The sequence below is a fragment of the Nicotiana tabacum genome, chromosome 4 (genome assembly GCF_000715075.1).
Source record: "Nicotiana tabacum cultivar K326 chromosome 4, ASM71507v2, whole genome shotgun sequence".
Classification (NCBI taxonomy): Eukaryota; Viridiplantae; Streptophyta; class Magnoliopsida; order Solanales; family Solanaceae; genus Nicotiana; species Nicotiana tabacum.
The window spans coordinates 124,808,498-124,825,711 of NC_134083.1; the positions used below are offsets into that span (position 1 = coordinate 124,808,498).

Sequence of the window (17,214 nt, forward strand, 5' to 3'; positions counted from 1 at the left end):
CGATGTAATCATTTGATCAATTTTTAAAAAAATCATTAAGGGAGAGCCGGTTATATCAAAATATTTTTTTGGCACAACTATGTCTACGTACTACAACACATCTACTCCAAATGTTTATTGAGTACGGAATAATAATTAAGTCATTTACAATTATATATGTATTATAAGATAATATATCAAACTCTAGCTACTAGTTGTTGCTTAGCTGGCTTTAATTTCTCTACATTGAGAGGTTTGTTAACAAAATTTTCCATGATAATATCATATATTCCTGTCAAAGATAAAGAAGTAGTTAATATATTATTATTGTCACTGCCTAAAAATCTAATTGAAACATTTTTTATTCTAGGAGAAAGAGAACAAACAAAAGAATTAGGGAAGTGTGGTATTTTGAAGACTGCATAGGAGTAAAATGTCATTCCTGAAACTTGAAAGGGGTTTGAATATAAAGTGAAAGTAGAGGAGGGGCTTCTTTTTGTGTATTTTGTTTGTCGCTCATGTTGTAATGCCCTCATCAGTACAGGAGCTTATCCGCTCGCTTAGTTGTGAAGTCCAGTGTTACCTCTTCGTCCTCAGGTCCTACTCTCCTTTCCCTTCTGCTATGTTTTTTCCCAAAAGCTGTAGCTCCTTTTTCCGGTGTTTCCTCTTGTTTATTTCAATTTCTTCTTTTTATAAGTGAATTTGGACTTAAATTTCTGCACAATACGTGTAGTAGCTTAATTACATTTAAATATGTGTAATTTCTGGATTTTTCCCCGTAATTTTATTAGTTGGTGTTCAATTGTTCAGAATTGCATTCAGTTTTGTCTGATACTTGGCACCAATGTACTATGTTACCATTTCTTTGCTATTTCACTCAGCAAAATGTGACCTACACTTATGCTGAGTTTAGACATTGAAATGGATGATAAAGACAATTACTTTGAGGACCCAAATAAAATTCATTGTTTATTAGATAACATACACTCTCTGCTGCTTCCTTATCTATCTACTTTTCAGTTTAGCTTACGGTCTCAGTGAATTATATTCACCTTCTGAGGCCCTGAGTATTTTACATCATAATTGATTCACTTATTTGCTGCTGTATTTGCATACGTCACAAGTTCTTATTCACCACCCAATGTGTTATATTCTTCTCTCTTATTTGGAAAGGGACTTCTTTGCTCAGCTGTTTTTGTTTTTCAGTTGTATTCTTGTTCTTTTTTTCTATTCCCTTTTAATCTTTTGATCTCATTCTACGTCATTTTTGGGGGTGCCATTTTGATTCTCATTTAAATATGACATTAGTATATCAGGATAATCACCAACGCTGTATGTTAGTTAGGTTATTGGTGTGTGTATGTTTGTATTTAAACTATTTAACATGTCCTAAATTTGTTCTATCTTAATTTCTAATGATTGCCTGGGTTTTTGTCTTCCTTTTCATGTCCGCAGTCAGAAAAATACCTGTGTGGTGAAATATCTTGTAAACAACTACTTTCGGGAGCATGCTCCCCAGCTTAATTGATATACTGTGTCTGCAGATCTAAGGAGGGCAATAGGAACAATCATTTGAATATTGAGATAGGAAGAATCATACAACCTCTAAAGGGAAAAAAATGATTTTTTGATATTTCACATAGCAGAATGAGGGCGGAATAACAATACAGCTGACTTAGGAGCTGGTTTGTTTGTTCCCACTCTTTGTATATAAGTTGAAAGTAACAGTCAATACTTTGCTTCCCTACAGTCTTCATCATAATATTCTGACGTTTTCTTCTAGTTTGTTATTTCACTAGGTTCTTCCCGTGTTTGATATTTATCGAGAAAACTGTTTAACACATTTGGAGTTTGCTTACAATTTCACAGGAAATATGGAGACTTCAACCAGCCATAGTTCTGGCATTATGTGGTTCTTCAAAGACAGAGGTTTTGATGATAAAAGCATTCATGAAATGTTCCAAAAGTGCAAGCGCCTTGAGGGCGTGCAAAGGGAGAAAGCGTCTGAAAACTGGGACTACTTGAGAAGCATAGGCATCCAAGAGAGGAAACTTCCTTCTGTTGTTCGGAAATGTCCCAAAATCCTTATTCTAGGCTTGCATGAGAAACTTGTCCCAATGGTTCACTGTCTTGAAACACTGGGTTCGAAACCAAAGGAAGTTGCTTCTGCCATTACTAAATTTCCGCACATACTCTCTCACAGTGTGGAAGAGAAGCTCTGTCCACTCCTTGCTTTCTTTGAAGCGCTTGGTATAACGGACAAACAACTGGGTAAGATGATACTGCTCAATCCAAGGATTATAAGCTACAGCATAGAACATAAGCTTTCACAGATGGTGGAATTTCTTTCCAGCCTTCATCTATCAAAGGAAGGTATTGGTAAAGTTATGGTGAAGAATCCATATATTATGGGTTATAGCGTTGATAAGCGGCTAGGTCCTACTTCAGAGTTTTTGAAATCACTTGGTTTAACAGATATGGATCTCGAGAAAGTGGTAGTTAATTACCCAGAAGTTTTGTGTAGAGATGTGAACAAGATTCTGAAACCTAACCTATCTTACTTGACATCACGGGGATTTGGAGTTGGACAGATTGCAGCTGTGGTCACTTGTTATCCTCCTGTTCTGATAAAGAGTGTTACCAACTCTTTAGAGCCAAGGATTAAGTTTCTGATAGATGTTATGGGGAGGCGACTTGATGAAGTTGTTGATTATCCAGACTACTTTCGGCATAGCTTGAAGAAAAGATTAGAGTCAAGGCAAAAACTTCTAACGCAGAAGGACATAAGCTGTACGCTGAGTGAAATGCTGGATTGTAATCAGAAGAAATTCCTATTCAAGTTTGGTCTAGTTCAGTGAAAGTAATGACCATGTTCCTTGCCTTCCTTTCTCTCGTAGAGTATATAGCTTTAGCATTCGGCTTGTATCAATCTAAAAGGACCTATAGGGATGAGCTTTTTGTGCACCTTTTGCGGTCATTAGGTCTCCTGGGAAATTATTATTCGCAAATCATATTCATATGCTGCTTTTGCAATTGATAGTTTCATCTGTTTAATGCTCTGTTCTGATAGTGCTTAATAAAAGCAAAAGGACGAAACAACTTCTCCGGGTTACATTGATTTTGGGATTTGAAATGTTGGTCTCTCAATCTACAAGGGGATATGAATGAAATTAAATAACTCAACTATGGATTCTTCTGTTTGCTACTTTACTTTTCATCCCAATTTTTTTTCTGATGTTTTAGGTCCGAAATATTGGGTAACAAAATCTGGCATTTTCAGTGTTCAATTTCCAAATGTAATTTATCATCGACTTAACATATAAGTAAAACGTTAACGATTGTGTTCCTTTTCTTTCTTCTTTTTGATACACGAACATATTCATCTAGGTTAACTTTTTAACTCCTAAAATCTCAATTCTAGATCTTTGTGAAATACATATTTTTGGTCTGTTATCAAAGTTGGAAGTATCTTACGCTGCAGAATCAATTAAAAAATGCTACTAGAAATGCATCAAGATCATTGTTTACATCGACCAAAGTATCACAACACACTGGATTTTGCACAATATAGCACAAAGCGAGAGCGCGCAAAGTTGCTTCGAGCGACAGCGATTCAAAGTTCCTTAGCCACTTTTGGAGGGTTCTTTTGGGGATGAATATGAATTAAATTGTTATTTTGTTGTTGTTGTTGTTGTCATTCTCAAATGGATGGACCAAATTGAGCCGGGAAACCTAACTTTGAGAAATATGTTAGCATTAGTGAAAGATAAGCTAACTGCGTTGGAGGAACATAAAGTAAGCTACTAACTATCCACGGCCAAATGAACAATGAAAGAACATCATTGGGCTTTTACAAAATGAAGATCTAGAAAAGATCCTACAGCCCTCTACTTGTAACAAACAAAGCTTCTTAGGCCTAAAACATTGGCAGGAAATATCAAAACCTCCACCTTAACAGGTCAGATATATAGACACTAATACCTACTGTCATTAGTTGATGGGTAAAATTTGACAGCTTGGAGCAAGATAATACAGCAATCTTAACAATACGATGGAGCATCAAGAAGCAGAGTTAATTACAGTTGCCTCCTTGGTAATCTCTATTACCACTAAGAAACTTGGGATCTTTGCTGATGCCAAAAAGAAACTTGGATCTCCCAGTCTATGACATGTCCTCATGATAAAGATGAAGTCCCAGCCCAAATCGAGCACAAGCTCGACGAAATGCCATACCCTCTGCCTTCTGCACAGGATCCCCATAACCTGGGTCATCTACTGAAGCAGTGCCAGTTGATTCCCGATATATCTAGTCAAAACAGAGAGAGACGGAGCAAAGAAACTTAAAATCATATACTCTATCATCATCTTTGATAATCTAAAAACTCTGATGTAAATGAAATACAAGCAAGCTAGAAAACTAGGTAGCAAGCAGCTGAGTGTACAGAACTGAGGCATCTATTTGTTGGGGTTTTCTCGAATAGGTTAAGATGCAGAGTTGTTACATACAGTGACATCTTATAACTATTTCATCATGGATAACATGTCACCTGTTATCATCCATACCCCAATAGACGAAGAAATGGAATTCAAGAAAAACAATCACAATTTTGATATCAGCTACAAGCCTGTTGAAATTAAAGGGACATCACAACAAAGTAAAAGGTGCCATGCCACTGAGATACGAAGTGCAGTAAATAATAAGCACCGGGCACCCTTGTACTTAAGTAAGATTAGCTATTCTATGCTTACACGGGTATCAGCTATTATGCAATAGACAAAACCAAAGTAGCTTAGATTCAAACCAAAAAGGTGTCCTTGTAGTTAAGTAAGATTAGCTACTCTATGCTTACATGAATTTAGCAATTATGCAATGGACGAAGCCAAAGTAACTCAGATTCAAACCAAAAAGACTATTTAAGAAGGTAATCTGCTCCGAACATTCTGGACATATAGCATTACATCATTGATTGGTTATTGTATTTAAGAAGGCTTTTTTAGGGTTCTTGCTTAACCCTAAAAAAGTTGTCTGCTAAAAAAGCTTAAATACGACTTAACGAAAAAGAATTATCTGCAAATACATCGAATGAAGTCCTTAAAAGCGGAACTTACTTTATGAGAATCACTGGACTTTTCTTTCGCTTTAAAGTTTGTTACATGATCTATCTGCGGCTTTTTAGGTAGATCTTCTCAAGTTAAAAGGCAGCACCTCATAAACAACAGCATTGGAAAAACTAATTGGTCACATAGATTTGCCTCAGAAAAAGATTACAAAAATGACATATACAGCAGCTAGTTATGACTACACAAAAAACATCTTAATTATAGAAACAAGTTGTGAAGCATAAGTAACAAATACCTCTGCATCAGTCCCATATAGTGTTACACGGTAAACAACTGAAACTGACTTGCCATCAGATGAGTAATTGATGCTTCGAACTTCGCCAGACCATTCTAATTTGTCAACAAATTTGATTGTCAACTGGCTGACTAAATTAAAAATAGTTTCATTCTCAGAAAACGGAAAAAACAGATAGATCTTTGACATACCTGGAGCATGTAAATTCAGAATCCTATTCACAATATGCCTGCAAAGATTCAAAAGTCAGAAAAAGTAAGTCAGTTTTCTTTATATCGTAAAAAGCAAAAGAAAAAATAGAACACATATTCTAGCAAAGTGTTAACATGTCAGGTCAAGAAATGATTGAAGGCTCACATAAATATAAAAAGAAAAAAATGCACCACTTTACAATATAACAGATTCACTTATGTCCACATGTTTCAAAATCAACTGAGATATAAAGTTGACCAAACAAAGTTGACCACCCAAGATTGATGCTTTGGGTGCATTTGGTATGAAGGACAACATATTTCATAGAAAATATTTTATTTTGGGAAATCATTCTAAGGTCCATTTCCCCTGTTTGGTTGAGTATAAAAGTATATACTAACATATAGTAATCGTATAAAGAGATATACACGATAAAATGCTAGCATTTGGTGATATTTTTGAGTTTAAGTTGACATTGAAGTTAATGTTAAAAAGTAAATTTTGGGATGTTTGCAAAGGAAAATAATTTCCTTCCTTATATAAGTCATTTTCTCCTTTTGGAGGAAATATTTTCCTTGGGAAAAAAGTTATTAATAAATCAATGTAGACAAATGCAGGAAAATGGCATCATTAAGGATAACAACTTTCTTCGTAAATTATTTATTGCCAAGACAAACACACTCAAAATGGCCAATTAGCAGATCAAACAAGTCTCTGCCAGATTATATTGACGGTTGACTGGTGCTTTGAAGAACATAGAGCAATCTAATTGAAAGGTATCCTGTAAATTCTGTTTAATGTTTGTGAAAACATACTCAAAGGTGAAGAAAGACAAAGAATTATTGAGTTAACTTTTTCGAAGAATATTAGCAAGGATTTTTGAGTTTATTAATAGTCCCACAAGGATCGCACAAAGGCTTCCAAAGAGATCTACAAAGGTCTTGGGCCGCTCCACCCATTGCCTTAAAGTTTAGGTTGGAAGCTCATATGTTTTCATAAGAGTTGAATTTAGGTCCTTTCAGCAGGAGCTGCACTATCATAGTTCCTCTAAACTAGAGGAGGCAGTTGACAAATCGAACAGGCAATACATTGCATAAACACAAATTTATTTCCAGTTCCTTTTTTTTTTTTGCATTAATTAACGTAAAAAAGCGCAGTTTATAATCGAACAGAAAAATGTGTCAATCTACCATTTAAGTTAGCCAAGAAAATGCCTAACTGAAATATTTGTGAGTATCAAAGTTAATTTATAGGACAAGGAATCTATTCTGGATATTCTCTGCCGAAGAAGGATATGCTAGGGAGTTCGCTGACGCCTTGAGAGTACCTATTAACCGAAGGGTGGCTCTATGTGATAACAGGCAAAGTGGTGTAAAAGTGAAAGCTCCTGGTTAAGGCAAACAAATAAGGGATGAGGTGTCAACCAATAGAGTCAAACTAGAATTTTCAAGTGAGTATAACCCTACAAGATCCCCCCCGGGGCGGAGCTAGAGTGTAGCCAGCGGGTTCGGCCGAACCCAATAGCTTTGGTTTGAACCCTGTATTTGTCTTAAAAATCCATTGAATATGTATAAATTATTAATTTAGAACCCAGTAACTTAAAACGATTAGAATTCCGAACCCATAAGCTTGAAATCATGGCAACGCCTCTATCTCCCCCCCAAAAAGAAAGGACTTTTCTCTAGTGGTAGGAGGGCAACACGTGATTTGCGGGTTAGGCGCACATCACATGTTCAAACCTTGCCACAGAAAAAGCTTAGTACTTAAGTGGAGAAGAGTAGAGCCACGGACCCATTGCCCACCAGCTTCGAACCGCGTGTCACTGGCCCTCTCAGGGATCTCTCGGTTAAAAACAAAAGAAAATCCTACAAGCCTTTTGCCAGACCTATCCATCAAAGAACACTAAATTGAAACAAAAATGCAGAATTTAGACAAGTTCAAGCAAATGTTGGAGCTCAGTTATGCAAGATATGCCATCAATAACCCTCAACCAAAACCATAACCCCCACACCCAACCCTAAGCAAGTCCGATACAACTAATAAATGCAAAAGGTAAGCGCAAGCAAACAAAAAATTTCCCCTCAAAATCAAACAAACACTAGTAGAGCGCAGAGCAGAGTCCGATAAACATTCGAAAAATAAAAGACCCTAGCATAAATGAGACAGAAAAAAAAGGCAGCACTGACCAGGGGATATATTTGAGGGAGAAGCCATTAGGTTCGTGGCGAAACTTGATGAGGGAATCGGGGACCTTCTTGTTCAGCTCTTTGAGTATCTCAGAAAGTGGTCGGCTGATTCCTGAAGTTGGGACATCGTACTCCGGCGTTTCCCTGTCGGAATCAGACATCATTTTCTCTTTGTCTTTGTCTTTGTCTTTGACTGCCCGATGGGAAGAAGAAGACGAGGGCTTGGCAGAGAAAGAGCACTGGCAAAATCGGACTCTGTTCAACACAGAAGAAGAGGTTGAACGCAATGAAGAAAAGGCCATGGCTTTCCCGCTTCCTTAGTTCGCTCTGCTGTGTACCACAGTACTCCCACTGAACAACACTCTAAAACCCCATTGCCGCTTTTAAAGGGTTTATTTATTGGAAAATGAGCAAATGGCACCAAGGTCCCCCATTTTGCAAAATGAGCAAAATATTCTCTTCAATTTGATGTTTTCCAAAATGTGGAAAATATTCTCTTCAATTTGATATTCTCTTAAAGGATTTGCTAAATAATTTATTTTGATAAAATTTATTAATTAAAAGAGTTTAATATTAAAAAGAGTAAATTAATTAAATTATAATGTTTAGCATTAACGATAAATAGGTTTAAACAACTGGTACGAAAAATCATAGGGGGTAAACATAATATCATAAATTACAAGAGCAGTTAGTGTTATGAAGCAAAACTTGGATTGTCCCTTAAAAAAGTAATAACTATTGAATTCTAGCAAGTGAATTCAAAAAAATTATAAAAATAACACACTTCAGATTTGAACCTACGACTCGACGTATTTTGAACCCCCTTTACTTCTACACTAGAAGTTTCCCTCTTTCACGGCCCAAAATCACTACCGGTCGTGATAGCGCCTAAACCACTTACTAGATAACCCAATCATAATAATAAATTAATAATAACAGAATAAATGAGTCTAAGAGTCAAACAACTGTAACGACCCGACCAGTTGTTTTGAGCTTTAGCGTTCCATTCGGTGGTTTGAGGTCTTGAGTACCTTCGTATGATGTGTTACGACTTGGTGTGTATGGTTGATTTCGATGTTCGAGAGGTTCAGGATTTATTTGGAAGAGAAATCTACAATTTGGAAGCGTTAAGTTAAAGAGTTGACCAATGTTTGACTTCTGAGTAAACGACCTTGAATTCGTGTTTTGATGGTTCCAATTGGTTCACATGGTGATGGACTTATGCTTATGTCCGGATTTGAATTTAGAGGTTCCTAGGTTAATTTGGCTCTTTTTGGCGAAAGTTGACAATTTGAAGGTTTGAAAATTTTCTAAGTTTGATCGAGAGTTGACTTTGTGCCTATCGGCTCGGATTTTAGTTTCGGAACTTGGAATAGGTCTGTTTTTTCATTTAGAATTTGTGTGCAAAGTTTAGTCTCATTCCGAGTTGGTTTGATGAGAATCAGACGATTGGTTGTGATTTTGGACATTCTTGAGTTTCAATAAGATTTTGATGCGTTTTGGTGTTCGATTCGTAGTTTTATATATTATTTTGATGTTTCGAGCGGGTTCGTATGAGGTTTATGTACTTGTTGGTATGATTGAACGGGGTCCCGAGGGGCCCGGGAGAGTTTCAGATTGGTTTCAGATTGTTTTTGCTAAGTTGAGTTGTGCTAGTTCTGATTTTCTCGCATTTGCGAAGTGGTGGTCGCAATTGCGACTCATGGTTGCTGGGTAGGGACCTCGCATTTGCGAGGTGTTTGGATGTTCGCTTTTGCGAGTTCTGCATCGCTTTGCGAGGGGCTTCACATTTGCGAAGCGTTTTATTGCAAATGCGATATCTGGTGGGTCTGTGAGGGGTCGCTTTTGCGAGCTTTTGTTTGCTTTTGCGGAGGTCGCATTTATGAACTCCTGGTTAATGCGACATCTATAGCTGGTTATATGTTGTGTATTTCGGTACTTAACCTCATTTTATCATATTTTGAGCCCTAGAGTCGGTGGGATGCGATGTTTGGAGGGAATTTTCACATATAACTATAGGGTAAGTGATTTTGACTCAGTTTTAATATTATAACTTGATTATTTATGGACTTTAACATCGAAATCATGAAATTTGAAGATAATTTTTGGAAATTTTTTATTATGTTTTGAAAAAGTAAAAATTTGAGATTTGAGAGTCGATTTGGATTCGAATTTGAAAATCAATCACATATTTAGACTCGTGGGGTTATGAGTAGTCGAGATTTACCCTCAACTCGGGTTTTGACCGGGCGTGCCCGAAATTGACTTTTATTGACTTTTGAGAATTGGGTAAAGATTGTAACTTTGTTAATTGAAATTGATTCCTTTTGCATTGTTTGATGTTATCTAGTCATTTTTTTTGTTAGATTTGAGCCTGACAGAGGTGATTTCTAAGGAAAAGACTATTTTTGAGTATTGATTTGGCTTGTTTGAGGTAAGTGTCTTACCTAGCTTTGGTTGAGAAAATTTTTCCTACTAATTGATATTATTTTCTACACACGGGAGTAATGTATATATGAGGTGACGAGCGTATATACATGTGCCATGGGTATTTATGCCCGGGGGTAGATTCTAGCTTACTCTGTGCTTTATTTGATTGTGTGTTCTGCTTGATTCTATGTATTGTCCCATTAATTGACTACGTGAACACAATAAACCATGCTAGAGGGATGTTGAGACTATTGGTACCTTATGTTGAACAAGATGAGCCAATCTTGAGACTTATGCTATATTTTCCCCGGTGATAGATGCTTGTAGGTTATAACACCCACCCTGACTCGTTCTTGTTATGTACCTTGATTAGACGTGCACCCTGTGATACATTGTGATCCTTTGTATGACTACTTGAACTTGGTTGCTATACTTGATTTATCCATAGTCTTGCTTTATCCGCACTTTTATTGTTATCATGTCCTTGTGCGCTTTAGCGATGAGTTATGAGGATGTACCTCTTGATGATAAATTATTATCTAGCATTGTTGTGATAATTGTGTCACATGTGGGTATGTTATGCGGATTGATTGTAGATGCACATGCGGCGACATAAGTGAGGCATTTTATTGTGATGTGCATGTGATGAGATAGGGGTGGCTAGATGCGCATGCGGCGACATAAGGGAGACAATTCATTGTGATGTGCATGCGGGGAGATAAGGGTGGCTAATTATGTGCGTGCGACATAAGGGCATTCCATTATTTATGTGCATGCGGCGACATAAGGGTGGCATTGTGAGGATGTTATGTGATAGCCCGGAGGCATTGTTTTATTGATTATGTGTGTATGGTGGTACAAGAGGGGCATTCTTGTTGTGCTTATGACTTCTTTATGTATGTCATGCATTTTTACATGATTTGATGTGTTGTTTCTAACATGCTGATGTATGCCTCTGTTATTGCTTGATGATTTTATTGCTAAGATGGATTTACTTACATGGAGTTGATATCTCATATTTTGTTGAGTTGTTGGTAGCATATTGGGTTGATGAGATGAGGAAGTTATTATCATGAATTAATATATTTGATTGTTGATAAGTTTCTTGAACGCGTTATTTAGAAATTGATATGCAATCGGATTATAATGTGGTACAAGGTCTTTGCCCTGCAAGTGTGGTTTATATTGTCGCACGAGGTCTTTGTCGTGCGAGGTGGTTGATGATGTGGGCACGAGGTGCCATATGTGCAATTCGATTTGATGGTTGTTGTTGAAACCGACCTTTACTTGTATTAAATTGTTATTACTTGTTCTGCTAAGATTATAGATATTGTTTTTCTGCTATACTTTCTGTTACCAGTCTTTAATATATTGCACAGGTTATTTAATAAGTGAATATCTTTTGACTTAAAAACCTTGTCACTACTTCTCTGGGGCGATTCAAGATACTTACTGAGTACATGAGGTCGGTTGTATTCATACAACACTTCTCAGATCAGTAATGAAATGATAAAAGGAGATGCCAGGGATTGCGATCAGGATGCAACTCTACATCGGTTCTCCACAACAGCAGCTATAATCTCCAAAAGCTCAGCTGGGTCCAACTCCCGAATCTACACAATTAAGTGCAGAGTGTAGTATGAGTACACGTGACCCCATGTACTCAGTAAGTATCATAACTAACATCAATAAGGTAGTGATAAGAGTGACCAATGATACTCACTAACCAAACCTGTACCGCTTATGAATAAATATATACACAACAACAATATTGAAATCTAGGCATAGAGTACGGATAAGACCAACAGTGCATATAGAGAATATATGCACGTATAACAAGTCAAGATACACAGTTCAACATATAGAGAAGATATGTACTGTGTTGCAATCCACCAAGTAAAACAACATATAAAGAAGATATGAAAACACCCAAGCGCTGATCTTTTTTTCATAATCCGCCTGTACGAGAGAAACATGAGAGGGCGACCCTAGGGGGATAGATCCTTATCCACATGCTGCACAGAAAACTCATATGTCATAATCATAACAACCATACGGACAACTCACGTACTGCACGGAGAATTCACGTGCCAATAATCATAACAATCGCACGGACAACTCACGTGCTACCAAACCAGTCCATATCACAGAAAGCATATACAAGAATACATGTATATAAACACAGATATCAAATCACATTCTCCTGGATTGTGGCAAATAGTATGCTAATGTGTATGCATGTGCGAAGTGTACAACTACAGCTCAGATAAGGTAGATACGCCAAATAACAATAAGTATCATGCTCAAATAGAGAATCAAGGCCTAGACATGACTCTACCATGACTCGAGAAACTCACGTAGTCCTACAAATGATCAAAACATGACTCCTAGGAATTAAAAGAAGGCCTAATAGAAGCCTAAGTCTATTTCGGTCGAAATCATACATAAAACTCGCATATATGCTCGTCACCTTGCATATATGTCACTTTTCACACATTTCAATTAGCCAAATAAAGTCACATCCTAAGGGGTATTCTCTCACGATAAGTTAGGCAAGATAATTACCTCAAGCGGGTCAAATTAATACTCCACGAACGCCTTACATTTAGAAATTACCTCCAACTGGCTCGAATCTAGCAAAAACTAACTCAATAGCGTTAAATAAAAGACATAGGAATCAATCACAAATAATAAAGCTTCAATATTTATTCAATTCCCAATAAGTCAACAAAAGTCCACCCTGACTCACATGGTCAAAACCCAGTAAAAGGGTATATCCTAACTACCCATAACCCCACGAATCCAAATATATGATTAGATTCCAAAACCAAGTCCAAATCAACCCTCAAAACCTCAATTTTAACTCTCTTAAGTTGTATGAAAATATCCAAGCAAAATCGCCCCTTTCCAAGTCTAGGGTTCAAAATATGAGAGAATAGGCTAAAATCTCGAAATACAACACTTAAATATTCTACTCAGGGGTACCCTTCGCGAATGAGGCACGTTCCTCGTGTTCGCGTACAAAAAGCTACTGCCCAACTAATAACCATTCACGAACACGGAAACAATTTCGCGAATGCGATGACCAGATTGTTTCCTCTCCGCGAACGTGAAGGAAAAATCCTCTAGCTCCCAGCTCCTCCTTCACGAACTCGACCCCCACATCACGAACGCGTAGCTCACCTGCCACTAACCTTCGTGAACGTGATCCTAAAAGCGCGAACGTGAAGAACAAAATCCTCCAGCTCTGAAATGCACTCCATGATCTCATGCTTCCTTCGTGTTCGCAATGAAAGACCTGACACCAACAAAAATTAGCAACACCAAAAGTGCTCTGGGTGGTCCGAAACTCACCCGAGCCCTCCGGGAGCCCGTCCAAATACCAACAAGTCCATAAATACAACCCAGATCTATTCAAAGCTTTCAAACACATATAATAACATCACATCTATGAATCAAATATCAAATCACAAACTTTACCTCTCTTAAGTTCAAGAACTTCCAAGCTTCCAACCAAGCGTCCGATTCAAGTCTAAACAATCCGGATCACAACCAAACTTTGCACACAAGTTTCAAACAATAAAACGAACATATTAAAAGTTTTGAAACAATAATTCGAATCCGATATCATCAAAGTCAACTCCAGGTCAAACTTATAAACTCTCCAAACCTTCAAGTTGCCAACTTTAGGCAAAATAGAGCCAAAACATTCTAGGAACCTCCAAATTTAAATTCGAATATACGCCTAAATTCAAAATCACTACAAGAACCTATGGGAACCATCAAATCCCCAATCCGAGATGGTTTACTCAAAAGTCAAACCTTGGTCAATAATCTTGCCTAATCAAGCTCAAACCAACTGTCACGCCCCAAGCTCGGAGAGCGCGACCGCGCTCAACCGAGTGAACCCGGCCGAGCAAGACCACTTGATTCCTTCTACTCAATCTTACCCATGAACAATATAAAATCAATATTAAGAGAAATACATGAGGAGAGTGTAATGTTCCCCATTCTTTTCCCATTTCTCAAAAGAAATTTATTTACCATTTCCAAAATATTCTGAGCTTATAGATATAAGAAACATGTTTATAGAAATGACTTATCCCCTCTCTCTACCCGGCCTTGGGGGTATTTAATGGGCTCCTACGTGTGTGATCGCGTACCTGGTCATGCATCTGGTCACGCACCTGAGGCAAATACCCTCTAATATGCGCGACCGCGTATTTGGTCGCGCATATGGCATAGGTCCGGTAAAATGGACATAATTTCTGTAGAAATGTCCAAATGACGAACGGTTTAATGCATTGGAAAATGAACTCAAACAGCTTTATGTTGATAGGTAGATCACCTCCTAAGTCTTTATAGTTTGGTAGAAGCATGCGTTTGAAGTAGGATGTTGTGCGAATTGAGACATCCTTTCCACTTAATGTATCCAACTGGTTCTACACAAGTTTTTGCCATTCACAAAACTCCTTAGTATGTTCCAACACACCCTAAACATATATATTCATTTCAAAATGATATGGTTCTATCCCATGGGCCTCCTTTAATACTCAAATACGTTATTCCCAAATACCGCTTGCACACTTTAAAATCTTAAATCATTAGAAAATTTTTAACGGGGCCTTACATTCTCCCCCGCTTAGGATCATTCGTCCTCGAATGAGGAGTAGAGTTCGCCCCGAACACTTAACATAACTCGACTCTTCTTTCAAACATTTCAAGCCCCCAAATTTGACTAAATCCAAATGTTTTCAAAAATTTTGGCAGAGTCTCCCCTGTAATTGGGGCCTATCCACCTGCCAGAGAATCCCAAAACCACCCTAACAACATATCCATAACTCAACAATGAATCACAATATATATCAACAACACTGATCTCAACTTTAAGGGCATTACATTAACAGAAGTGGTATCTAAACATGAGTTGCACATATTTAAATCATAACACATAACAAGTACCCTTTTGAATCACAACCATTTGGTGATACATACAAGTGAGAATACTTCCTTTACTTTGATGGAGGCAGATCTCAATTTCCGGACTTATCTAACAGGAATGACAACTAGGTACCTCTTATGAGCCAATTACTCATTAACTTCACCTTCAATAGTTTTCACCGGAATGATAGGCAAAGGATTTCCTACAATCTTCTGGAACCTAGATACATGATGCATCGGGTGCATGAAGGACAACGATGGGAAAATATCATACTCATAGTTTGACCTATTTTCTTCAATATTCCATAAGGCCTAATATGTCTACACATACTTTACCTTCCTTAACACTTCACCCAATATATTCATAGAGAAAATCTTGAGAATAACCTGTTCACTTTCTTTAACTCTAAATCCCTACGCCAAACAGCCAAACTAAACCTTTGGTGACCTCTAACAATTACTCTAAGATGTGCTAGCTTGAATATTTCCATAAAACTTCCTATCCAATATATTTGATCACGGGATGATGCTTCTTCTTTGACATATTTGATCCTTCAATCCCCATAGGTTACTATAAATAGGAACAATGAGGTCCGAGATTGGGCTGGATTTTTCAAGAATCCGTCAATGTGCTGAGCAGGGCATTTTAAGAGGTTATATCCTAAGATACATGAAGGTTACTACCAATAGTACTGGCATGGTTACTCATTGTGATGACATCATTGATTCGACAAATGAGGCATAGAGTTGCCTAGTAGGCATTGATAATGTAGGGACCATGTTCATGATTCTGAGATTTAAAAGAAATGAGTTATTTTAGACATGTGACTCATGGGAGGTATGGTCGGGAGGATAAAGACATTAGCGTCAGTTATTCTTGGAAGACTATGAGTCATGAAAAGGACAACAACAATTGTTTCATTCCATATGTGTCTTGTTCGGAAATAGTAGGCCTCAAAGAGAAATAACCAAGTACGTGACACCAGTCGCCTCTTGGAATGTAGGAAAAATCAGTTTAACTCGAAATGAGAATATTCTGGCACCCTGAATGTGATATAGGTTTCAAAATACATGTAGTTGCATTACGCTCCTAACATTAACTAGCACGAGGAATAGATATGCCACAAGCCCATGAGGATGAAAAAAGAAGTTGAACACTTGTGAGATTATTATCATTCTGACAGTTTAACCCTTCACAATAATTAAGCCTATATGAGAGGACTAGAGATACAACAAACTTGTCTTTCAAATCAATATGTTCATCATATGTGCCAGAATCTGAAACATCTACCTGAAGTGGGGAGGAAAAGTTGTTGTAAGGCTGCTTAACTTTCAACCACACACGAGTGAAACCATGTAGCTAGGACATCTTAATGTTTGGATGAAATCATGTATTGGTTAGAGAGAATGCAAACTTTGCTATGAGCTAGACATGTCTCTGCCATAATAACTTTCAAGCTGCAATACCAGGCCACTTCATGGGCAACTACAATATTAGTATCAAAGTGAGCTACTTACTGCGGAATGATCTAAGTGGACATGAAAGTCATACTTAGATGGGCAAACAAAAAGATCTTCCTGTGACGAATTTGTAAAAATCTCAAATTTCCCAGAAACTTTTATGCGGACAAGTGACCCCTTTCAATTGACAGGTACACATATGATAGGTGCTGAGATATGCTCTCATGCTACTAGACAGTAAAAAGGATTCATTATAATATTCATAGAGGAGTGAAGTGATTGTTCAAACTATAGGATCCACATACACCGGAGAGAAAAGAGTGGCTCAAAAAGGATCTCAACACTAGGCCGCTATACATTGGATTTGATACCACATAGGTAAGCTTTATGACAGTGCATGCATAAGAATAAGTGAGCAGATGTTATCCATTTGAATCAAAAGGCTTTTGTAAGAAATTTATCAGGTATAGTTCCTTGTTGAGAATTTAGGGAAGCAATGGGAAGTATTAACCTAGGGTTATAACTTATTCCAAGGAAATCATTATAGAACTCAATTCCTCCAGAGGTTGTAAATAAGATAATTTGTGATAGAGTGGCTTCATGAATAATGCGTCTCATTTAGAAAGTGAGTACATTCAATGTTTTGTTATTCAGCGTCTTGTTAAGACC

At 37.4% G+C, this 17,214-nt stretch overlaps 2 protein-coding genes across 4 annotated transcripts; one reads left to right on the forward strand and one right to left on the reverse strand.

Moving 5' to 3' along the window:
• Positions 1 to 425: 425 nt before the first annotated feature.
• Positions 426 to 3,166, forward strand: LOC107785331 (transcription termination factor MTERF6, chloroplastic/mitochondrial). 2 transcript variants are annotated; one of them, XM_016606608.2, is made up of 2 exons: positions 426 to 576; positions 1,849 to 3,166. In XM_016606608.2, exon 2 carries the CDS (start codon positions 1,854 to 1,856, stop codon positions 2,835 to 2,837), a length of 984 nt encoding a protein of 327 aa, XP_016462094.2. In that variant the 5' UTR covers positions 426 to 576; positions 1,849 to 1,853; the 3' UTR covers positions 2,838 to 3,166. The 2 variants fall into 2 exon arrangements, with proteins under 2 accessions (XP_016462094.2, XP_016462095.2); XM_016606609.2 differs by lacking the exon at positions 426 to 576 and adding an exon at positions 600 to 1,664.
• An 803-nt stretch (positions 3,167 to 3,969) lies between these two features.
• Positions 3,970 to 8,113, reverse strand: LOC107785332 (DNA repair RAD52-like protein 1, mitochondrial). Of its 2 annotated transcripts, XR_012708931.1 has the most exons (5): positions 7,714 to 8,113; positions 5,527 to 5,564; positions 5,336 to 5,430; positions 5,089 to 5,185; positions 3,970 to 4,285 (listed from the first exon to the last, which is right to left on the reverse strand). XR_012708931.1 is itself a non-coding variant. In XM_016606610.2 (4 exons), exons 1-4 carry the CDS (start codon positions 8,013 to 8,015, stop codon positions 4,142 to 4,144), a joined length of 579 nt encoding a protein of 192 aa, XP_016462096.1. In that variant the 5' UTR covers positions 8,016 to 8,107; the 3' UTR covers positions 3,970 to 4,141. The 2 variants fall into 2 exon arrangements, 1 of the variants encoding a protein (XP_016462096.1); XM_016606610.2 differs by lacking the exon at positions 5,089 to 5,185 and having other exon boundaries at positions 7,714 to 8,107.
• Between the last annotated feature and the right edge of the window lie 9,101 nt (positions 8,114 to 17,214).

Coding starts and splice junctions, on each gene's coding strand:
- LOC107785331 (XM_016606608.2), top strand. CDS start 1,854: ATGGAGACTTCAACCAGCCATAGTTCTGGCATTATGTGGTTCTTCAAA.
- LOC107785332 (XM_016606610.2), bottom strand. CDS start 8,015: ATGGCCTTTTCTTCATTGCGTTCAACCTCTTCTTCTGTGTTGAACAGA. Junction 5,565..7,713: donor TCCCTCAAATATATCCCCTG/GTCAGTGCTGCC, acceptor GAATCTTTGCAG/GCATATTGTGAATAGGATTC. Junction 4,286..5,335: donor TATATGGGACTGATGCAGAG/GTATTTGTTACT, acceptor TGTTTTGACTAG/ATATATCGGGAATCAACTGG.